This window comes from Diorhabda carinulata, chromosome 9 (genome assembly GCF_026250575.1).
Source record: "Diorhabda carinulata isolate Delta chromosome 9, icDioCari1.1, whole genome shotgun sequence".
Taxonomy (NCBI): Eukaryota; Metazoa; Arthropoda; class Insecta; order Coleoptera; family Chrysomelidae; genus Diorhabda; species Diorhabda carinulata.
Genome location: NC_079468.1, coordinates 13,166,731 through 13,193,047, shown reverse-complemented (window position 1 = coordinate 13,193,047; position 26,317 = coordinate 13,166,731). Strand labels below are relative to the sequence as shown.

General features: G+C 31.6%; 1 protein-coding gene and 1 long non-coding RNA gene across 2 annotated transcripts; one reads left to right on the top strand and one right to left on the bottom strand.

Moving 5' to 3' along the window:
• The first annotated feature begins 12 nt into the window (after positions 1-12).
• LOC130898299 (uncharacterized) lies at positions 13-1,779 on the top strand. Its single transcript, XR_009059877.1, has 2 exons — positions 13-1,060; positions 1,490-1,779. It is a non-coding gene; the product is annotated as an uncharacterized LOC130898299 (long non-coding RNA).
• A 12,794-nt stretch (positions 1,780-14,573) lies between these two features.
• On the bottom strand, positions 14,574-20,158 carry LOC130898297 (zonadhesin-like). The gene is made up of 2 exons (XM_057807492.1): positions 20,056-20,158; positions 14,574-14,859 (listed from the first exon to the last, which is right to left on the bottom strand). The coding sequence occupies exons 1-2, from the start codon at positions 20,111-20,113 to the stop codon at positions 14,648-14,650; spliced, it is 270 nt and encodes an 89-aa protein (XP_057663475.1). The 5' UTR covers positions 20,114-20,158; the 3' UTR covers positions 14,574-14,647.
• Positions 20,159-26,317: the final 6,159 nt, after the last annotated feature.

The window sequence follows — 26,317 nt, the reverse complement described above, 5'->3', positions numbered from 1 at the left end:
GAAATTTGGGAACGTGAATTTTCGCATTTCATTTTGGCGATGATATTCTAGATCGAAGATATAAGGTGAAAAAACAATTGATTACACATAATACTGTATAATTTCTACAAATCAATCACATCAATATCATAAAACTGCTGATATATCGTAAACGCAATAAATTTGAAAAAATAACCATAATAATGCTACCAAACATATTAGAAGCGATATTTAGATAATGGATATGTTAATATTTGAGAAAAAAAAAAAGATAAACGAATTTGCGGAAATCCAAGACCAAGTACATAATATTTATTCTGTTTTTGCGTCGGAAATTTACAATACAGCTTAACCATCGTACCTCTGATAATAGATTCCATATATATGCATTTTTGAAGATTTGAAATGCTTATAAACGCTCCCAATAGCTGTAAATGGTAAATAATATTGGAAAATAAATAAATGGAAAATGTATACATCCGATGGAAAAGTAGAAAAAAAGGAAAGATTGATTAAGGATATAAAAGCGGCAAGTTGTTCTAGTAGAATTACTTGATGGAGGTGAGGAAAGTAATGGCAATGTTTATAAAAGCGCAAATTAATAGAAGTCATTTCAAAGTTACAGTTGTTATTAATGATAAATTTTATTATGATTATACCAGTAAACTAAACGTGAATTTCTAGAGGATTGTGGAAAAATATGAGGCTGATTCAAAGTGTTTATAGAAATTATTGCGATATGAGAGGATGGAGTTCTTCAAACTTGATACACGAAAATCTCATAATAACATTGACGCTCATTTCTCAGAAAGAAATTGTTCTCATTTCTAATAAGTAACTATTTCGAATAAACATTATATCTATTGGTAGCAAATGATTATAATTTAATATTATTATCAATAGTGAATTTAATTTTAATTTGAGGCACACGTGATATAATGAGAATTTATTATAAACCATCGCATAGTATATTTGGCAACAGTTTAGTATTATTTATCGTGATAGTAAGATTCTATATTCAATAACAATATGAAGTTGATATTATTATTTGCCTTCATTTTATTCATAGGAACGATCAGGGGTAAGTTTTATCATTTATAAAAAATTGATCGATATGTCTTTCGCAGCTAATTGTACAAAAAATATTGATGAAAACAAGTACTGAATTAGTACTCAAATGGTCAATAATGGTCAGAGTATGAATATGGAGTTCTGAATTATCAGCCAACAAAATTTTTGCAATAAATAAGTATTTGAAATAATTGTACTCTTCATTAACTCATTTTGAAGGTCTTATAATTACGTCCAAAGCTGATTAGAATAAAACATGTTGATTTTGATCTATATAGGATTGCAAACAAAATACCGAGTAATAATTTATATTGAGTTTCACATTTCGAACGATGATTTCACTAAATTTTCCCCGTTCATGAGAACTACCCTCTTTGATATCGAAAAGTTTAACAAAGATATCTTGGAAATTATATGGAATCCATATTTTTATTTACAGCTGCGATAATTGGATGCCCGCCAAATTCAAATTGGAAGGAAATAGGAGGATCTAACTGCTACACTCCTGTCCCTACATGTCAAAATCCAAACCCAAAGCGTGTGGTAAATCCGAATGGATGTGTTTTGGATTTGGTAAGAGCCTGTTGGTGTGATGAAGGTTATTTAATGAATGATAACAAATGTTTACTAAAAGAAAACTGTCCTCAATAATAAAATATAATACTAATTCAGTTCCTAATTTTGTATATGTAAAGATATTGATTAACTCCAATAAATAATTTATGATGATTTCTGTTATTTTTCTCAATTAAGTACCTATATTATTTGCTGACAAAAGCATAACCTTCTGAAATTAGTACAGTTGCTTTTATGTATTTTCAAGATATGATACATAATAGATGCAAAAGAAGTTTTGTCCCCCAATAGGTCCTGAAATAAACGTCGATATTAAATCAACTTCTAGTGGACTTAAAACCCCTCACATATACCACAGTTTATGAGAAAGTATTGTTTGTAGACGGCATAAGTGATCAATACACAATTGGAAATTATGAAATATATATTTTATTGGCTGTTTGTCCACCAGTACCACTAAAATGTGATGATTATTAAGTACCTTACTAGACCTATCACAATACTAGGTTTTTCAAATCTCATTTCAGCATATACTCGAATTATTGGTTTGAAAAATGGTATTCCAATAACAGGAATTCATGAGATCCATTCGAAGTTGATTCAGCTATCAAAAGTTTGCTAGCATCATAAATATGATTGACACCAACATGATGAAAGAGTATTGATTATTTATCTCATATAGACCATCATAGATCCAACTTAAATAGACAATGCACCTTGAATAACAGTAGTAGTAACGATTTCATTTATTTTCCATTCAAATTTTTAAAAGTTGTGATGTAATTGATAAAACAACCATACAGAGATGTGGTTACAGAAGATTTGGATAAATATAGGTAAATTAGTGAAGGTAACTGTTTATCAGAAAATTTCCAATATCAGATGCCAAGAATGTTCTATTAGTATCACAGGAAAACTTATCTAATGGAACATTTTCTACAAAGAAAATTTTATACCATTATTCATTAAAAGAGAGTAATAATAATCATAGTGACTTAATTGACGGGAGATAATATGGATGAAGTTGAACTTATTAAAACGACACATCATCTCTCAAGCTATAATACCGCAACCATGATAAATTTTTAGTAGAGCAAAAAAACGGTATTTTTTCATATATCGCGATCATACTACATATTTATTTTTAGAGAATTTATAAATATAGATCGATTTCAAAGTTTTTGTATCAATTGTCTAGAGGTGCATATTTAGATCCTTCGAGGTCTGGCTATTAAATAACGAATACGAAAAATGGGCTTTACTATAAAAATGATTCTACATTCGAATGTTCCTTTTCAATATACTCCCCTCACTCACGACACAACTTTCGGTTTTTCCATTGATGTAAGCAGTGCTGGAAGTCTTCTTTGGTGAGCCCCTTTAGGAGGTCTGCTGTTTTTTGCTATGCCACTTCCATCAACTGTTTTAAAGCAGTTCTTTTTCTTGCTTTTCTACCCTTTCAAGGAAATCTGAGCAGACCCGTTGAAGCAAGAGCTTTTGGTCAGGATTAGAATTTTTTGGCACCAACTTCGCACAGACTTTTGTCATGTGTAATTCCTCGTGTAAAATTTTTCTTTATTGGCGTTTACACCCTCGGCAATCTTCCGGATGCTCATTCGACGATTTGGTTGATTTTGGTCAATGTTTTCGGAGTTGAAACAGTCACAGGGCGACCTGGGCACTGTTCATCTTCAGTGCTCTCTCGACCCTTACTAACGCGCTTACTTATATCACTCAAAAATACGCACACGAGATAGAGAATTGTTCCCATAGACCTCTATAACAATTTATAGCACTCAGTCGGAGTTTTTTTCAAATTAACGAGAAATTCAAGATTGATACGTTGCTCCTGTTTTTTCGGGACGAGAAAAAACACGTTCGTCTTAAACCACTACTGCACAAATACTATAATAGTGACGGAAACTTGTTTTGAGTCGTGCATAGATATCTAGATAACCAATGCTCTACTCGTTTTTTACCACACCCGTCTAGGGCGACCTCAAGGCGCGCAGTCTCGTTATTTAATAGCAAGACCTCGTATATCGAATGGCATTCAAAATGAAAGAAGCATCTTTCGTTGTTGGAACTTAAGCGATGCACATACGGCAAATTCTCCAATTCAGGTGGACAATAGTTGAGCCAAATTTTGTAATATCTGATTGCTTCACTCCTTTATTTTTAATTGGTAAGACGCTTAATACTAATATGTCACACCATAATGTGTTTACAAATCAATAGTTATCAAGTGAATCATTCCTGTTTACGGAAAAACCCAATAAACGGCAGTGGAATTATCTTTATACAATGGCCAAGTCTTTTCGCTTTTATTTAACAATCGACATTGCTAGGACCGGTGAGATATACTATTTCCACACTCGTAGTCGGATATACATTGCAATCTATCAGTAGTGTTAATTTAGCAATTTGTTTATGTATACCTCCATGCAATAACGCAAATTTATATAACACTGAAGTTACTTCAATTATTTGTATGTGGGATTTGTTCCATTAATCCGTCTAGTCGTCAAATATTCCAAAGAATTTTTGCTATATATTGCGTTTTGGTGATACATAATTTTTTTCATAACACTCTAAAAAAACATGAAGAAAATTTTTTGAAGATTGGATTGAGTTTCCAAGAAAAAAACCACTTGGTGAAATTATTTACTTCTGTACATATTAATAATCAAGAGGATTTCGAGATTAAACCTTTGGAAAATTTCTCGTCTCACCGATAAAATTTCCAAACGGTGGGGGGAATTTTTGATAAACACTCTAGTTATGTGGATTTTAGAATTTCAGTTATCCAACCTACTTATCAATGCTCAGAATGTCCTAAAAAAGGTTCGAATGTTCTAGAGGGAAAACCAATACACGTCTGAAACTGAATGGTTAGGTTTGTATCCTTGGTATGGGATGACTCACAACATTCATAAAATATTCCACTATAGCGATTGGATTAATTAAAATCAACGTCCTTCAATTGGAATATTGACTGAGGAGGCTCACGAAGACAGAAACAAATATTTTCAACGTTTTAATGTTTCAATGTTTCATAATAATGAACAACCTTATATAAGTAAGTACATATATAAGTCACTATACAACCGCTTGTGATAAGAGATGTTTCTTAGTAATCGATTGGTTGTTGATGGAAGGGAGGATGAAGTAATCGTCGACTCAAATGAATAATCAGTCATTAAAATTGTAGTTCAAGGGTTAAGATAAGTTATCAGTTGAACTAATATGTTTTGGTAGAATTCAATAGAAATGGAAATTATCATTAGCACTGCTGATGAAATTATATAGATTACTTTACGGTTACTTCAAGTTCTACAGGGTGAGTCACCTGAATTTATAGTGTGTAGTATGGAACAAAATCTTTTACTTGCCCCACGTGTAAAAACTTAAGCTAGGTCTAGAGATTTGGATGGCCAAACAAATTAACTTTCACGTCCTATCCACCTGTCTGTGTATGTTTTATCTAGCAAACATAGTCAAACCATCATGTTGTGAGAACATGTTGCGACAAATGGCTAAGGATATGTCTTCTACAAATAGTCTGAATATCTTTTTGCATCAACTGTCTCATTACAAAAATAGCTCAATTATTAGTCTCCGTCTAGAATCCGACACAGTTACAGATAAACTACCCTGACGTTGGATTCCCTGTATCCAACAGAGATTCCGTTCAAACCATTAGTGCTTATTATGGAGATTTATTCTACCATGACTATGAAATGTTGCCTCATCTGTTCACAAAATTCTTGTAGCTTTCTAAATCTTGAACATTCAAACTCTAGAATAGAACCATATGATATGGGTGCAATCTAAAATAGTATAATTAGTATAGTATAAATAGTAACAGCAGGAAGACAAAATCCTTCGTTACTATCAAACCAATCTGGAACTCAAACCTCAAACCTCGTGGTATTTTAGAGGATGTTCTTTGCTCGACCTCTTATTTCTTATTAGTTGATGCTACAATATTACTTTCTTCTAAATTTTCAATGTAATAGAATTGAATTTCAATACTAACTTATGTATCATTTAGATAGCATGTTATTGAGAAAAATCCATTCCACTTTATAGCATAAGATCATTTCACTTGATAATCTGGAGTTTTATTAAATTAGATAATATGGCGATATACTGAATTAACCTCCTCACCACAAATTACTTTCAATGTAAAAACATTTTGGATATGATTGAAATGTGAGTGAGCTATAGGATAGGTACTGTTCTTGAAAAATGGACAAGCGACAAAAATTTCATATCATTCATATCATTTTGGTGTTACGAATAAATTGTATATTACACAATTAGAAACGAGTGTTCCCTTAAAATATTACGCATGGAGGTTCGACATATTCCCAAGTCTCAATATCTGTTATTAACATTTTCCTTCGTTAGACTTATTGAATACATTGTTTTTGATACACATTTGTGCACATTCTTTTTAGTACGCACACGCTCTGTTATAATATCAACTGTTTAGGTACCACAGCCTATACTCTGTAGCCCAGAGATGTCAAACTCAATTTTGCAGAGGGCCATATATTAAATTTTGAATTCGTAGGTGGGCCAGATTGAAAATAAAAAAATGAAGTGAATGGTTATAACATTTTATTATATTTTAGTTATAAAAAATGGTAGGTAAATATGTTGAGCTCCTTATAAAATTTACAATTTTAATCCCACAAAATTTCTAGATGTTTTCTCTTTTAGTTTAGTTACAACGCCCGAATGTTTGCCAGCCATGGCAGGAGCGCCATCCGTAATTGTGCTGATAAGTACATTCCAGTCGAGTTCACATTCTGCTATCACATGCTCAATTTCAGAATAAATATCATTCGCTATTGTAGTACTTGTAAATGGAACGCACTTTAATAGTTCTTCAGTTATTTCAAAGTTATTGTTAATGCCTCGTATAAGAAAAGCAAGTTGAGCTTAATCAACAGTATCGGTGCTCTCGTGAACAGCCAGTGAAAAGTTTGTAAATTACTTAATTTTCTTCTTTAGTTTAAGAATCAAATTTTGAGATGTCATTTATTCTTGAAGCAACAGTGTTTCTTGAGAGTGAAATATTTTGAATTATTGACTTTTGAGATGGAATTGAAACATCGGCAACTTTCAACATACAATATTTAATAAAATCACCATCAGTGAATGGTTTTGATCTTTTCGTGATTCCTAATGCAATAATAAAACTTGATTTCAGGGCATCTTTGCTCTCTTTATTAACTTAAGTACACTACAGATCGATTGTTGACCTTGATATTGAAGATGACAATGTGTCGATTCTTCAATCGAATTTTGACTTATGATTCGTATCAAAGTATCTGTTCAAATTAAACTCCTTACAAACAGAAACTGTTCGATTACTGATCAAACAAAGAACAACAGAAAGAATAGGTTTGCAATTTTCCATTTAGAGTCAAATCTCTGTACTCACTATCAACTTTACGTTATTCTGACATTAAGCCAAACCCGTAATAATTATCGAGCTCGATACAACAATTATGGATATCGTACGGGCAAGACACAAACAAATGCACAATACCTTCACAATCACTACTTCGCAGTACAATTAGAATCTTTCTCCAACTGTATCGCTTCAATTACTTGACTCAACTGATTCACGTCGCGCCGACTCACTCATTATATATACGTAAGGAAGGTTGTAGTCTAGACTCGAAGGGTATGGAAGAGTCTATCGTTCTTGACAAAAATAATAGAATATTTCCGCTTGCTGCTAAGAGATGACGATACTTTTTTACTCTCTCGCTTGTCTAGGCACGCGCTGCCCTTAAAATTACTTATAGACATCCGTAGACTTGAGAGTACGAGTATATAAAACATTCGTAGAGGAATCGAATGAAGTTTAAAAGCTTTAAAAATCATGATTCTTCTTTTTGTGACACATTGTGATCGTGGGCTTTATTGATACGGCCCAGGGGCCGGAAGCGGCCCGTGGGCCGTTAGTTTGACATGACTGCTCTAGCAGCAACAGCTGCATTTCCGATACTTCAAAATAAAGTGCTTATATGTAAAATATTTCTTTATTTGTATAAATCATATTTTTTCAAGTCCTATAGCTGCAGTAACAAACTAATAACTTTGACACGAGGAGTAATTTTGACATGTGTGAAAGTCGAATCTCATTTGTTTTCAACAGTTAATTTATTTTTTATCATTCTTTGAATTCTTGTTTTCATTCATTATTTTTCATATTTCAAATTTTACTTGCTTATATTTGACAAATTTTTAGGTTTCTACTTATATTCTTTGGTTCGATTCACAAACAAACAAATGCAACTCTGTTAAATAATTGAAAGAATTCAACACAACTCACTTCATCTAGTCGTTTACGCATTCCTTAAGGTGACTAGGGACAGAAAAAAGATGTTGACTTGCGTTTTTTGCTATTTTTATATAAATTCAGTTCCCTTATAAAAGATGTATTCAAACTCTCATTTTTCTATTGAAATTTGTCAAGAGAAATCATAATATCTAAGACAGGTATATAAAACAACGCCAACGATAAATTCAATCTTGTAACATGGAAAAAGTAACAATTAGTTAAAGAATTCTATTATTGTATTTAGAGTGCTATTTAATTGGGTAAATTTACAAAAAATTTGCTCTTCAATTATACCCTCTAGTGATTTATCTAGATTAGATTGATTTAGATTATTTTACCAAAACACTTTTTTTCTCTTTCAGTGAGTTATACTATAGATAGCGCTACAAAAAAGGAGTTTATATAATAATTCCGCCTTTCGTTAACTCATTCTGGTGACATTAAAATTACGTTCAAGAATAAGAGAGCTACAGATAATAAAATTATACTGTTTAATTTTGAAGCGAAGGAACACTTACAATTGACCTCTATCTGCAAAACAAATTATTTCATGAAATACGGAATCATATTACCATTGTTATCATTATTTAGAGAAAGACCTATACACTACTTAGTTTATAGACGGTATCATTTACCTATCCCGGATGAAATTAAGATCAGATGAACAACGGTGTAAGAGCCTGAATCTACCTCGCTAACACTTCGACCTATTGTGTACACCAGTCTGTTCATTATACAGGTAGTAAGGACTTTTACAAAGTGAGCTACTTGTCTGATGGCTATGCAGCCTAACTCTTCTGGCTTTAAAGAGCTTGAATGTAAGTACCGTAGTTTTGTTTATGGATTACCTCGCACTCACAAATAAGGTGCTAGGCGGTTTCCTTCGGTTTCTTACAGAAGCGACAAAAGGTGTCAAGAGTTTTTCCCCCGTTCTTCAGATGGTATTTCACCGGACAGTGCCAGTAAGCATAACATTAACTCTTCCCAGCTTGTGTTTGTTGTTAGATGATCGGCATAAGAGTAACTTAATTGTTTGTTTGAGTTCAAAAGTTCGATACAGTTTCATTCTACCTTCGACTTAATTCCATAAAAGTCAAATGCTCGCTATCTGATAAGATGTATATCTTAAAATTGCGGCAGCTACCTTGTACGCAATGAGCTGCGCATGTAAGGATAGCATATGTTTCTGGCTGGGAAAATGGTAGGTTCCGAGCATATTGGAATAGCGAAATTGGTTCATGGGCCATAAATTCCTGCCCATTATCCGTTTTCGAGCCATCAGCAATCGTGGGAACGCAATCTCTGCATTTGTCATTTGCTTATTGTTATAATTCCTCAATTTTTGGTAAGGCATAGTTTGGAAGACATGGTGCCCATGATCATATCTATGGGCACCTTACATTTCTTTAGATTAATGAGACGACCAGCCTTATATTCGGTTCCTTGTATACCTTTATTCGTCACTTGCTTCCCTTTCTATGAAAGTCGTCAAAGGAAGCCATTCTAGAATGAGTTGTAGTGTTACTGTTATCGCAACTATTCACAACTTATCTAGGGTTGTTTCTCCAATTTTAGTTTTTGTTCGTGGCTACCTTATGAAAGCTTTATAGCTTAATATAGGTCACACAATTGATTTGTACATCCACTCCATCATTTTGGGTTCTCAACCTCATGTTCCTTCGAACACTCTACAGTAGTTTTATACAGCACTTCGTGTTTAATGGCATACTGCTTGAAGATGTCTCCATGTTAGTCACCGATTGAAGGTCATCCTGAGATATTTTAGATCTGAGTCAAGAGTTAATTCGACCAACTAGGGTGGTCTTTAAGGGGTTTATACACAGACCGTCATTGACACACCCTCTCTGAGTAATTTCTAGAGCAGATTGCAGATGTTACCGTATGATACCACCATATTACTCACGGCAGCTCCGTAAGATACCAAATAGTAAGAAGCAGAAAAAATGAAATAATTGCATTCATACCTGATAACAATATATCTTGGTGACTACTCGTAAGAGAGGACTAACAGATTTAATGAAACCAAAAATATAATCAAATTCCAATAGGAAAATTTCAGGAAATTTCAGAACGGTAACGACAGGAGAGAGAATTTGGAAGTATTGTATCCAAGACGTTATTGAAAATAGAGACAGAATTGGCAATTTCAATTATTCGAATGATGTATTCTTAGTTTGGGAGGAGACGACAGCATAACGAGTCAAATCTTGAAATCAAACTAGAAGATATCAGAAATATTACGAAAGATCATATATATCAAATAAATGACCTTCAAGCTTGTTGTTTATTAATCCTTTGGTTTTATTTTCAAATATCCAGAATGATTTAATGATCCATCTTATCGCTGGTTCTTCTTATCTCATCCTCATTTTCTACAAAAATATCCCGAGACTCAAGTTTTTTGGTCATTTTCTCCCTATTACTTCTAAATTAATATCATGCCATTGATAAATTTGCTTTTTTCTTCTGCGTAAGTGGGTATTTATCATTATATCCCTAATAATGATTCTATCTTGAGTAAATTTACTAAAAATAGATTTAAGTTACCAGTAAAAAGTTTTCGCCTACTCCATAATCCATTCATTAAATTTCAAAATAATACACTTCAACAACAACACTGAGTGCGACAAGTTAAAACTTGCACGTACCTCCTGATTTGTTTATTATTTTTCGATCTTGAATTATTTTTTCGGTGATTATGGTGGTAGTTCAGTCTCAGCAAGACCTGTGACGTGCTATTAGTTATACTGTCATATTTTCCTGTTCGCATACTAGTTGTTTCAATTCTCGCTAATTCAGACTTCTAAGTTTTAAAATTGGTAAAACCGAAGAGCTATCGGCTAAAACTCGTGCATTAATCCAGTCATCATAGCATAGTTGAAAGAAGCCGTACCATTTCCACCGTATCAGAAATACCTGGACGTATCGTGGAATACAAAGTGGAAAAATAAGCATCCACCAGGAACTTTGGCGACAGAAAACGTTTACGGTGGCCTCGAAAAACCACAACCGCTGAAGTTAAACATATTGTATTGATCAGTGACCATAATCAACAGCTTAGATCGATGGATCTGGGAATCTGCTTTTGAGTAGTTGTAGATAGAAAAAGGGACAAATCTGGCCTTTTCAAAATATATAAAATTGAAAAGTTGTGTGTGGGCAGAAGAACATAAAAATTGGACACATGGAGAGTAGGAGAGAGTTTTATGGAGTAGTCGAAGTCAAAGTTTTGGATCTAAAATCTAGTAAAACTTGATTTATTTTGAAGAAAGAAGGCTATAGAAAATATTGAAGGAAACTTTAGTACGTTCTGACCAGCGCCTAATCAGCAAACAATTTACCTTTCAGCATGACAACGATCCCAAGCATTACTCGAAAGTGGGCAAAAAGTATTTGGAAGAATTGGAGAGAAAAAATGTACTGAAAGTACTTATTTGACCGTCACAGTCATGAACCCGATTCGGTTATTAAGGAATAAATTGGATAGGGAAGTCATCAATGGAATATCCCGAAGAGCGAATGGAACCAAATGGAGATATAAGCTTTATTGTCACTAGAAAATTTTTATGGTTAAAGCTACATAATTTTATATTACATATTATGAAAATAAAAAATAATTATCGAATTTAATAGTAGTAATAGTTATAATGTATATAATATCTTACATTACAAATTGAATTATGCCAGTCACTGGAGTCTATGGTAAATTCTAGAATTCAACCACAAAATAATAAGATCTTTCAAGCAGAATCGCCTCGAAACTTATTAACAGTTTTTACCATTTTTATTTCAGGAGGTAGCTGATTAAATAATTTTTTCGCAGTGAAGATAATGGAATTTTTCACCAGATCAGAATTAGTTAGATGAATGAAGTCAAATGAATGTCCAAGTTCTTTCTTCTAGTAGGTTAGGTATGCATGGGTTGTGGAAGTGTTTGCGAACCAAACAGATTCTAAAATAAAGAGAGCGGAGAGAGTTAGAATTTTGTGTTTTCTAAAATAGATTTCGCAATGCGCTCTACTACTCAAACCCTAAATATAACGAATAGCTCTTTTTTGACATACCGAAGATGCGATTCAAATAACGAGTAGTAAGTTGTTAAAGCAGTCTGTTCAGGCATATATTTCTATATAAAGACTATTGAAGGGCACCGTCAATATGTAGACAAAGAAATTTGAGGATCGTATTAAGTCATCGTTGAGTTTTAGAGTTTTTAAAGCTCCTTTATAGGATAAAACTGAAGTTTAAATAGAGACCTTTGCGTTTGGACGAAGATTATTTGTTTATTTGTCGAACGGTTAACACATAATACCACAATTGTGCACCAAAATAATAAAATAAAAAATTTGTAACAATTACAGAATGCAGTTTCATTATAACTATAATATTATTACTATACTAAATATCAAAATAGATCTTATTTTAACCGGTAGTGTATGACTAAATACTTGGTGCTGAATACCGTTGTTAAAGAAATCGATCCAATTACAATGGCATGACGATTTCTTATAACTTGATCGTTGATTTTAAGGAATTTCATAGAATTTTTTATTTTTATAGAATTTCGATTTTTCAGATTTTAGCCAACATTAGTATGAATAGCAAATGTTCAGATCATTGGGAAATACTTTAAATATAAACGTACTATAGAACAGACATATAAAAAACCAGTTTATTATTATGAAATTGCCGTTATATAGTCTCATACAATACATTTCCAGCCAAATATATATAGTAGTTTGACCTTAGCTTGAAATTCAACGTGACCATAGAATTTCGTTATCTCATAAAAAAATTCACAGTGAATTTATTCATGATATATCGTGTGGAAACCTTCCAAAGAATAATTTGTTTGTCTAGTAATTCTGGGAGATTACGCGCAACACTGGAATAGGTTGAACTTTGGATTCAATTATGTGCTTTTGAAACATAACATTTAATGTTTAGGATTATACATATAAGTTGAGCAAAGTACTTCTACACTTTTAATGAATCAGGAAACCTTTTAAAACCATTCTGTCAACGAATTTCAAGTAAATTCATTTTATTTTAATTCACATCTATAACCAAATCAATGATTTATAAATTCTTGTTTAAGTGAATGAATAATAGTTTTCTCGTTACCTCAGTTTCACATTTCTGTTGAAATAGTATTGTGATTCTAAATTCATCTAAGTTAGACTTCGTTCGGAAAAAAATCAAAAAAAAATCTGTGATCATATAGAAATATTACATAAAATATTTCTTATTTGGATGAAACGTAAATCAATGAAGGACATTTTTTAAAAAAAGTTGGATAAGACCAATTTATTACACATTATTGTCATGTTTCCTGCTTTCAGTAGCTCAAAATTCAAAAATAGTGAAGTCGCATTTGGTTATCCTTATTGGAGAATGTAAAATATAGAAGCTTGATAGAATTTCTTCAAATTTCTTGGAATACAACAATGATAAAATTACTGCTAATCTTAGTTAAACTTTTTCCAACCAATTATATAATAGTTATGGACCATACTAATAACCATTCGAGATTAAATAAACTTCACCTAATGCTAAGAAAAAGCAAAAACCTTCCGCTAATAACCAAAAAAATAGTGGAAAAAGATGTAATATTCAAAAAGAGTTATAGCAGTCATGTTTGTTTATTCATGAACTTACTGAATTGTTCTATTCCTTCTTCCAGGACAAGTGCTTTAAATGAGTCCAATACACTTTGCCAGATAAGTTAAATTCTACTCCACTACTGATCTGAGAACCAATGGAATACTGTAATTGATTTTTTTATAATAATAAGGTCTTTCAAGCAAAATGTCTGTCAATTTTTGGAACTTATTAAATGTATTTGAAATTTTTTGGCATGTTATTCAACCAACTCCTAGTAAGGAGTTTTATTGTTATCATCTGCTTTTAGCTCCAATTTTCAATGAACAGATTCTAGTTACATGAAACAGTATTTGCTTTTCAAACTATCTAGCATATCGTCAATGCAAGATAAAATACTCTCTTAGATTCCTCTTTCTTCCCTCGTTACCTTCGAGTTAATACTTACACTCATACTACATACTGAGATCACTTTCGTCGATGTAAGCAAAAATTTTGCATTTGGTACCCTTTCCATCATAATAGCGCTTTCTTAATAAATTACTGTAACCGTGTTCTCATCATATATTCGCTTCCACTAATACCAAATCATTTAAAATCATGCTATTATATTTTATTATAACGTTTAGGATTACTTTAGAGCACTCAGTATGATTTCCCATTACAATTATTAATTTCGACATCCCAGATACCAACCAATTTATTTACATTACGCACTAGATCCGTGAATCGACTTGTTTTTGTTGCCGTCCTAATTTCAATACTATTATGGATCGACTTTCGAGTATTTATACCCTGAAGATTATTTCCTTCGACTTTTGAGAATTTACTCTTAAAAAATTCCACTACAGTCAAAAATCCAAGCCTACAGAAGTATGTGATTTTATAAAAATCATAGCTCAAATTCTTCTGTTTCTTGATTGATGAGGGTACTGGAAATACAAATTTTAAACTAATTGTCAGCTATTTAACGTTTATTTGTATAAACATATCTAGTTCCACGAAAACTAAATATTATATCACACTCATATTCTCTTAAGGACAATTTTCTTTGAGCACACATGTGTTATCATTCATTAAGTATCCGTCATTACACCAACACCCGCTTACTAAATCTGTGAAACAAATGCCATCCGGATTAGTAACATTCGATGGGTTTGGATCTTGACACGTAGGTACGGGAGTGTAGCAGTTAGATCCTCCAAGGCTCCTCAATTCTGAATTTGGTGGGCAATCTATTAATCCGGCTGTAAAAAACAAACAAATCAGAATATTCGAAAATAATCCACAAAATAGTGCTCAATATCAGAGCGGAGATAATTCATAGAATTGAAAACGTCTATTGCCTATCTTACAATACTTACAATAATACTTAGAAATCGTAGTCCATCAATAAATTTCTGTAATGTTTTACTTATTTCCTAATTTATTTGAACTGTTTATCAACGGTGGGATGAATTTATATATACAAAATGTCTTCGACTTACTTAATTTACTTAAAAAATTACAGTATCATCTAACTTATATAATAATAATTATTCACTACATATATAATTAACTATTCACTACTCTCATAACTACTTCTCTAATTTATTTAAATTTACCGGATACCTTTCTATTTAATTCGTTCACCATGACTCTTGATTGTAAACTGACTCTCGCTGCTAAACAAGCTCGATTATATATCAGAAATGAGCTTTTAAAATTCCAAGAAGTAAGAAAACAAACAGATAAATAAATAAAAAGGCCTTTTCAAAGTAAACAAATGACCGCTATGATAAAAACATATAAAATCAAACATCTAACGAATTCTCCAAACCGACTTATTTGCCAAATTTCAGACTTAACTTAAACCAAACAGAACCGCGGTTCATGTTGTGGACGACTTTCTAATATTTCTACTGCGAGTTGAGAGGCTGCAAATTACTTGGAGTTACTTGAAGATCTACTACAGTTTTATGCATTCATGGTGTAGTAATTAATTTCAGAAAGTTGTAGATAGGATAAGAATATGAGAACTGGAGATTAACTTCTTGAGTATTTCATCATTTGCTCCATTTACAGTATAGTTATGAGTTGTACCGTAACTCAGAAAAGCTGTTTACATGTTTTTATCATAGTGACGATTTGTTTATATTTTTTCAGAACTTATTTCTAAAAAGGCCTGTCTATTTATTTGTATGCTTTCTAGAATCATTCTATAAATTTTTTTGGTATAAATTCGTGCTGGTTTGGCAGCGAGAGTCAGTATATAATTGAATGTCATAGTAAACTGATCGAAATAGGAAATAGTAGCCGGTGAACTTGTTTAAATTATATAAGTATTAAACAGTTGATTATTATGAATAGTATCTAGTATGAGTGAGCGAATAAATGTAGAAGTAACAAATAGTGTGTCTAAATTCACCCCACAGCTAGGATAAGTTTAAATAAATAAGAAAAAAAAACTTGCTTTGATATAAGTTCCTTTGTATATATGGCCGCTCAAAAGTTTTGAAGTTCGATCAAGAAAAAATAGGATTTTAAGGAATTATTCTATAAGCTTTTTCTAATTTTTATGTACTCACGCCAATGATATTTTAATATATGGATTCCATTGCTCGAACGCTATCTAATAATGTTCTCAAGACTGCTATTACCTTTTAATTCAATAGGATTCGTCCCCGGCGCATACATTTTGAGAAACGAAATCATAGAAAGCCAACTCTGCGAACGAAGTGCATAATGCAAAAGTCAGTACTGCTGAAGGAGGAGGTTATCTTGAGAAAATCAGATTTTTTCTTGTCTAATACCCAAGAAATTTAGCATCCAGTTGATCTTATATATTAGAAAAATACAGAAAGTTAATGCTAACACCTTTGTGTCTGATTCCTTCTAATCCACTTTGAAACAAAATTATCGGCTATGCAGACACAACATTATTTGTATTCATTCTAAAACACTGAGAAATTAGTAAGTAAATGCATTTTTTTCTGTTTTTAGATAATGGAGCGTATATTTTGTACAGATCTCTTTGTTATCTAAGACTTCAACCTAAATCTCTCATGGATACTGGGTGATGTTATACAATCAAATCATGTATTTTGACGTTTTGACATTTTTTCACGTGGATCGTCCTCAAGACATATATAATTGCCTTCCAATGCAGGATCCTAATTGACTTAAGTAAGGAACCCTAAATACTGAAATAATCCGTCGTTAGTTTTATTTGTTGCCAAATCTGCCAAGAAACAATAAATCCGGAAGTCCATTGTAAGAAGTGTTATAAAGAAGAAGAGATAAACAAGTATATGATCTACTATACCAAAGGATTGTTGTGGAATCTCGTATATGGCAGCAAATATTTGTTTAACGCATGGTATCCTTTAACTTTTTTGTTAGTTGCCTTTTTTGTTAAAGTGGACTATAAATATACATAAGAATCACAAACACTATTTATCACACATTAAACAGATTGCTTCAATTCAATATATTATAATGTTTGTTATCAATAGAGATAATAAAATTTATGTTGAAGAACTCTTTTTTTTAACATTAAAAATGTATTCCCTATGTTCTGGAGTAAAATTGAGGTTTAGATGCCCAATTAAGACATATTTGATATGTCGTCGTCACCAACAGCCAAAATGTTCTTCGTTAAGATACTCTTCTGTCTTTTATACAAAGCAACTCATCATCGGGAAGTTCATTTTCCTATGAAATTCGATCTGACTGATTTCCAGAAAAATGTCGAGATTTAAAATGTAAATAGCTCGATAAGAACAAGAAATATCCCAAATTCGTTATGGTTAATAAGATATCATAATAAAAAAATTACTTATTTTCTGTGATACACTTTGTCAATTTGATTTTGTTATCACAAACCATATTGTTTGAGAACCTGGCGATGTAAATTTATATCACAGTTTACTTTAACAACATGTACCAAAATGTAATCGTTTACTCATCAATTCAATTAATAATTCACAGTTATTGGAACAACTTTGGTTTCAATACGATGGTGTTCCACCTCATTATGCTGTTGAGGCTAGACAGTACCTGAACACTATCCACAGGTGGGTGGACTAAAAATATTTTATTGGCGTCATGATGATCACTGGATTTATTTCTACTGTATATTTCTTTAGGACTATTTGAAATTTGGAAATTCACTTCAAACTCCACAAGAAATAAAAGATGAAATCAGAGCAGAGGTACAAAATATAACGCCTGAAATGATTCGCTAAGGTCATTTATTGACAGATTAAGATACTCTCATGCAGCCGTAGGTTATCACTTCAAATATCAATTTTAAATAAATGGTGAATTTTCAACTATTTTTAATTTTGTATCAAATAAATATTCCATAAGTCAGAGACCTACTGAACCTGATATCAGTAATTTCATAAGTATCGTATCTACTGAAACAAATTATATATACATTTAAAATATTTCTTCTGCTTGATTGTTATGTTTTCAGGTGTCTTTAAAATAAAAATTAGATTCTAAAACAGGTGAAAAATTAGTCTTCATCAAAATATTACCCGAAGATGTCACAATTTAAAACATCTGACATAAACAGAAAATCTGCAAACACCATCACATAGTGTACGAAATAAAAACAAATAAGTTTTCATAAAAGTTATAGTTAAGTCAAAAATTTGGTGTTTCGCCCATTTTGCCCGACCCTGTATAAATCTATAAATCTATTGCAGTTACCGAGATAATTAATTAATATATATATATATATATATATATATATATATATATATATATATATATATAGAGAGAGAGAGAGAGAGAGAGAGAGAGAGAGAGAGGAAATATTTTTTTAATTTAAGTGTGTAGGGATGTACTTATAATCGAAAGCGTAATAGACAATGGAAGAATGCTTTACTTAAATTGATTTCTTTTTATTGGAGTACCGGATATATTTTTGAATACAATTCTTGATAGCTATCTAGAGTAAACCATGCAATGGTTCAAGTAGTGTTTCAATTTCCATTAGTTTCACTTTTCTTGATGACGATGAGCAATATATACCAACTGACTTCTTTCTAAATTCAAGTACATAACAATGCGGGCATTCTTTGTCCAAAGCACCAATGACCACATTAGAATGAGCTTAATATTCAGCATCATGCTCATACTAGAATGCTAGTCGAAGAAATAAATCTGGTGTAAAAGCTGAAAGAACAAGGCTTTGTTGGTCAATTCCTCTAGTCTGACGACTATGTATCTGCGCGTTTCTTCTCGTTCCAATTATCTTTGTTGATTACTTTCAGCTCGCGCCTCTTGCGATTGTGATTCACGTAACAGAGCTAGGCTCACACGCACATCTGCATTGTTTTGTTGCATCTTTTCGCCTGATCTTCGTGCTTTTTTTTTCTTGCATGACTATAGATTCAAATTGCCCCTTTTGCATCTTGCTGGTATTGCTGACTGTACATAGAACATATACATAAATCAAGTTAAATTACTTATTGGTGAAAAACAGTGACTTAATATTGTATTCGTGTGCTTATTATTTGACTTACCTTTCACAATAATAGAACACGTATATTTATTAAACACGCTCACGTTTCTGTTAAGTACAACATGTACAGGTAAGGTAATGACCGTTGTTGGCGGGACTCGGTACACGTGTTTATGAGATCACTGAGAGTTAAAACTGTCTTTATCAATTATTAATAAATTGATATTGTACTGGAAATTGATAAATTAACGATGAGAGTAAAATTAACATGAGAGTTGCTCAGAAAAGTACGTATAAAATACATAATCACTGCTACGATCGATACACAAATAAAATCAAAATAAAAATTGCCAAAAACTTTATAGTAAGACAGAAGACTGGCTTCTTCCTTATCCTACTCCGTGAAATGTGCTGGATGGTGACAAAGGTAGTTACAAGAGGGGGTAACTGATCGATTGATAGTTAATCAGTTATCGACCAGCGGAGGATCGAGATCAAAATAGATTGAGAAACATAGGGATTGATCGTAGAAGGGTGAAAAATTGAGAGTAATTTAATTTTTTTTATTTTAAGACAAAATAAAAATCTTGCCAAGTGAATTTAAGTTTATGATTACAAAATAAAAAATAGGGGTTGATTGTAAAAAGGTGAACATTTGTGGTTGTATGTATTTTTGAATGCTGTATCATGAAAAAATTGGAACAAAACATTTTGAATAAAAAATTTAAACAATAATTAATGGGAGAACCACCTTTAACATTTGTAGTTATGAAAAATAGATGTCGATCAATTCTCAGACTCACCCTGCACGCACACAAAATTTCATGAAAATCGGTCGAGCCATTTCGGAGTAGTTTGACAACAAACACAGCCACACAAGAAGTTTATATATAACATTTTCAGATTGGCTGATAGAGATGACACTAGATGATTCGTTCCTCAAAGATTTGAACGTTTATATGATGAATTTTCATTGGAAAAAGCTTACCATTAATCGTCTTGGTAGTGAAAAATAGAACAAAAAATAACAAGAAACTATTGTTCATGGTGTTATTTAATATGGAATTCTACTATATCAATAATTCCTATGAACTGTTGATCAAAAAACATGCCAACGAATTATATATTATATTCTCAATCACGTGAGCATCATGCGAAAAGTGAATTTATTTATTGTATACGGTGATAATACGTAATTAATTACACTGCTAAACCAAATACATGATATTCAAACATTTCGACTTATCATAAATTTTGTTGATTATTGGTGCAAAAATGACACACTTTCTAATCATGCAAAAAGTATTCAATAATACAGTTGATTAAAATAAAAAAAATTACAATTGAAATTAGATACTCTATTTTCGCAATTTATTATATGAATGTTAGGTATAGACGTCGAAATTATGTCATTATTTAAGATTTATTTTGCTTTTTTCATTGTCCCTTAGCCCTTCGAATAGCAATATATTCCATTCTCCATTCCAAGTAAAAACTTCCCAAAATTCTATTTTTCAATTTCTGATATTTGAGGTTGGTAACAATATTTTTCTTAACAGCAACATGCTTCATATTACTGATTCTATAAACGTAAACATTTCTTTAATTTTGATTGTTTTATAAAACTTGACTTAAAAAGTACCTTTTCATGTGCAAAATTATCAGTATTTTTCTATTTATATCAGATTCGATAAAAATATAAAATTTCACATCAAATTAGATAATATATTTGACATTTCGTTCACTCCCATCCTTGGATAACTTAGACAAACGACTACATTTTTGTAATATTTCTGTGAAAATTAATAATAATATGAATTAATTATCCATTATCTTGTTTTTAGCTGAATGTTCTGAAAGAATACGTAAATCGACTAAATTGCCTCACTTGTATGACGAAATACTTTTCCTGAAACACAAACTGAATATACTGTCAAATGTAGGTAGACATTCATCGAGTTCGTATTTTTAAATATTATTAATAAATAATAAACACTTCAAAACATATGATCGGATATCATAATGGATACTTATAAAATGATCTCTTTTTCCAATTTTTCCGTTACGGAAGAACTCTAAGGCAATAACTTAATTTTTATGCAATGCATTGTAAGGAGAGAGATTATAAAGTTGCCTATGGGATCTCTGGATTTAATCTGGGGTGAATTGATTGGCAAAATTTTTTTCATAAATAGACAAATAATACATGAAAGAAGTCTTGAAATGCTTCGAAATGTTAAACGAAATTTCGAGCATATCCTCTGAAATTGCAAAAATTATGAAAGTCTATGGGCTCCATTTTGAATATGTAGTTCCCTCATTTTATGTTTAATAATTTCTAATTTGGTTAATTCAGGTAACATAAGTATCAATTATAATATAGTTTTTGCAAAGTTTGTTTGAATGACACAAATACGATGCGTTCCATTTTCAAGAGCTATTGCAATTCAAGTGGAATGAAACTAAGGTTTTCTAAATATGAATAACGAAAACAAAAGCATGGACTACGATGAAAAATATTGTATATTCCTAATTTTAAAATAAGGGGTTTCATCATATCTACGTCAAACTAGCGACCATGGGGTGATTTTCTCAGACCCGTATCAGCTTTCTTGGTCTTTCCGCTAGTGAGAGTTGTTTTGTATTGTTTTTTTTTTTGTTTCATGGTGTTGAGAGGACTCCAAAGATACTTTTTATATCTGTTCCATTGAAACTAATGCAAATGAAGTAATTTTATTGTTTGTTTAATGAGGACTCTGCAAATAAGCTTTCAAGCAATGTACAAAATTTAGGCCACTTGTATTTATTTTGTGCTCAAATTACGAGAATTATTCAGACATTAATTTCCACTGTTGCATTCATGTTTATCAACCATGAGTAGGTTGCAGAGTGATAACCTAGTAGCAGCTGAAATGTAAACAGACAAACTCAAAGCTTTAGGTAAAGTTTATCTCTATTTTTTAGATGAAAAGAGCTTTAGTTGAAATCCAGCTTATTTTCCACAATTTTCCAATATAGATGCGTTAAAGATTGTATTTAGAGTTTGCCTATACTGAAAAAAAACATACATAGTGGAAAACATCGATAAAACCACATTTCCGGGAGGAAATTCCCACTTCTTCTAGTAGCAATTTTGCAAAAAAAAACTGGAAATAATAAGGTCCAAAATCGATTAAATAAGTTCACAAACCTCAAACTTAAGACACGTTAGCTGAGCTTTGACATTTCGTTAGATTGTTCTAATATCATAATTGGAAATGTTCGAAAATTCAAATGGACCTGCTCTTTGTTACTGTAATTTATTTAGTTCGCTCCCTCTATTTTTTATTTCTTATTTCTTCTCTAATTAGTATAGTCAATTCTTCACATTGTATTATTGATAATCAGGAAAGCTTCAGCTCTTAATTGTTGTGTTCTGGTGGTTATATATATATATATATATATATATATATATATATATATATATATATATATATATATATATATATATATATATATATATATATATTCAACGATAATTGAAATAAGTCCGACAGACAAGATAAACTCCGTGACTTCAACCACCCGATAAGTATTATTTTATTTTAAAAATATTATTGTTAATATTTATCATATGTTGCTGTATGTACTGGACGAACCGTCTGCGATTTCAGAATATAGAATTTATTAAAGTGTAGTGGCTCCAAATATTATCTTACCAGAATTACACCACTATAATAAAGCTGAAAGGTGGAAATTGACAACTAACTGAATTTAAGACATTTTGCTTTCCCAAGTAACACACAGCTTTCTCTCTTATAACCAAATTATTTTATAAATATATAATTGCTGTGTGTGTGTGTGTTTTTGAGGGTAACTTTATTATAATAATTAGCTCATTGTACCTCTCGGTGTTCGATGTATATTTTATAAACGTTTATTCTACCTGATTTCCAAGCTTTCATAAAACAGCTTCATTGTTGTTTTTAGGAGCTTCAAGAAAAATGTTAAAATCATTTAATAGGTCCACAAGCACCGTTGTTTGCATCGATTATACACAGAAGCTTCTTTCTGTTCAAGAGATTAATGAGAAGTAGGATTGCCAACTTTCTTCACAAGAAATAAAGTATATTGAGGTCCATGACGAATATTAATTTGTATTTTAGAACAATGAATAGTATTTTATTCATTTATTGTTTCAAATACATATTTTTTAGAGCTTCTTGCCCAACTCACCTATTTACAAACTATTTTAAAACTTCTTACGCCTAACCGCAATTATAACTGAAATAAAAATGAATAAGGAGCTCATTTTTTATTAAATTGATAGATACTTAGCATTAATTAACGAAAAAACTCTTCAAGTAAATACTGAGGTAGGGGGAGCAGGAAGTAAATATGAGACAATTGTAGTTATGTTTTCAAATTCTTCTGAAGTGTTTACTAATAAATGGCTCCACTTTTGGCCAATGAAGTTTTTGTCTTCTCACTTTTTCCATAAATTACTTTGAAATTTGTTAATTCTGAATATAAATCATTCATATTAATATTGAGTCTATACAAATTTAGATTATCTATAATTTTCTCGTAATGATCAAAAGTAACTGAAAACTTCAATGAAACACGAAAAAAGGTTATGTTCTGAGAACGCATGTCTGTCAGTGAGTGACAGTCTTGAATATTTGACATTGACATATTCGTTTAGAAACTGAGTGTGATTTGTTTGTGGCTCCGCTGCACTGATTAAATAATAAAAAATTTATGTCAGCGTCTACGTATAACACATAATAATGTGTTTGCATTTTGATACCACAAACAGTATTTCGTATACTTTATTAGTGTTCAGCTGTAAAAAGTATAATTTAGTGAGAAACAGTATAATACTGTTTAAAACAGTATAGTTAGCAACTCTAATAAGAAGTCTGTTGTTATTTTCAGTGGATTTTGGGTCCATTGTTGTTAAATTATGAAGTAATGATACTTGTTTTGATTAACAAAACTCTTGCTGAACAATCGTAGGATTGTTGCTTAATACTTAAAAGCTTTTAAAAATTACAAATTGTAGCACATTTGTCTGTTACAATTTTTGTGTCACTACTTCACTTTGACTTGAACATATCTAAGAGTGCTTGTCCCCTGCCAACTTAACATGGCTACCAACTATATATAACAAAATACTGTGAAGTAGGGATAGGTCGGATCAGCGGTTAATTCGATCAATTATCAACAAAGTCATATATCGCCTATACTACTTTTCTTACAGTCTTCAAAACATTCGTAGGAATAGACGAATTATTATAGTTATTGAAGTTTGTTAATATATCATTTCAGCTTTATTATATCTGTAGTGTGACGCCTCCATTTACCTAACTTTTAGTATACATGATATTTTCTATTTTATTTCTAAATATGCATGATGCACATAATCGAGACAAAATGACAAAATTCTCAAATGTTATATTATCCACCTAACATGCACCTCATACAGTGAATGTTTTGACCACCTCAATAAAACTGTCAAGTAAAATGATCCTATTCAAATGAATAAGAATTATTTAAATAATGTTTAAACGTATTTTCAACTTTTTTGAGTACCATTTAACTTATGGAAAATTATTATGAAAAACGGTTATTTTCGTTAATAAAATTAGTTGTGCTACTTGGGTTGTTGATCCTCGGAAAGCTAGGCTGGTAGGAATAATAGATAACTGTTATTGGTTGTTATCAAAATTGACACCAAGAAAGCTAAACATGTTTCTTATCAACAAGGTTTTCGGAACATGGAAGTTTCTTTGGAATGCGAAGTGTTTATAAACGTGGTGGTGGTGGTGGTGGTGGTGGTGGTGGTGTCCACGCTAGGAACATTTCGAAGAATATTATGAAGAATCTCAAATTCAACTCATCAATTTGAACAAAAATGTATATCATTACTACAGAAACGATAAGGATCTCTTAATTAAATGTGCGAGATGCAGGTTGATGAATTACAAAAACTTCGTAGCTGATTTCACCTTATTCATATTACGCATTTGGTAATATCTATAAGTCAAATCCACATGCTCTTGTTTGCCCTCCTTCCCTCTAGCTAAAATTATATCGAGAAATAGTTGTTAACATTCCAGTGATGATTTCGAAAAATATCTATTATATTTAGAAAAAAATAAGATTATTATCATTTTTCATGGGTTTAGAGGCATTTGAATCAAAGACACTAGATCTGGTTAAAAAGAAATCACCTTCATGAAAACTGTTAGAGAATTATCTGTAGTTGTCTTCTGCATGAATCTATCAATTCCTAATATTTTGTTTTGTGGTATCAAATCTCTAACAACAAGTATCATTACAACCAAGCCAGAACAGAGATCATTTGGAATCCCCAGCTTAAATCTACAAGGGGCCTCTCCACCCTAAAGTTCCTGTGAAGGGGATGTGAGAGATATGGAGAATTGTGTGAAATTGGGTACTTGAAAATGCTACACTATATTGGAATTTATGAAGAAATAGAAATTCACCTTTTTAAAGAAAGAACTCTATTATATTTTCTCTGGTTAAAGTTTTTGATTTTTTTGCAGTGTGCCCTTTATTTGTTTCTTCAGGAAATTGATGAGTTTTAGATATTTGTTGATGTAAACATCTTGTTTTATTGCGAGAGTACTTTTAATCATCGAGAAAGTAGACCATAAAGTAGAACTTTTCCAGATTTTAAATTTTTCTGAAAAATAAATGAGCACTACGTTTTCCGTTGGGTTTTTCGCCTTTTTCTGGTGACACCGCTTCTTAAAGAGTTCGTACTGTTTTTCGTACCTTGCACGAGATTTATCCGGCAACGAATTAAGAACGGCCGCATTGCTTTCTTCGGTGAGATCAGGAGGCATGATTTCGATGGATTATTGGCCTACAATGTAAGAATTATGCCGACAAGAACGATGACAATCGGGTGAAGCGGCAGAATAGGCGAAGCTTATCGCCAGAAAGACCGAATTGAAGATTCAACAGAGAGAAATGATTTCCTCGAGAGGACCTAAGGACGTTTATATGTCGCTGGAATTGTAAGTAATTATGAGTAACTATCTAAGCGATAAGATATTGAAATCAGTGAATGTTTTAACGCGTTTTTCTCAAAATAACTTTAAAATCGGCGGGCAGCTTAGTTCAAAAAATTATTAATTTATTTTTGTAAAACTTCACATAACATCTCAAAACTAGTAGTTTCTACATGGACCTAATTATTTGAAAAAAAAAATTTAAAAAAAAAAACTGAAAAAGTTGGC

Bases quoted from the DNA above. Each gene is read 5' to 3' on its own strand.
- LOC130898297 (XM_057807492.1), bottom strand. From the start codon at position 20,113: ATGAACAATAGTTTCTTGTTATTTTTTGTTCTATTTTTCACTACCAAG. The intron at 14,860-20,055 runs GTAAGCTTTTTC...TGTTTTTTACAG, and splicing joins CACTACCAAGACGATTAATG to CCGGATTAATAGATTGCCCA.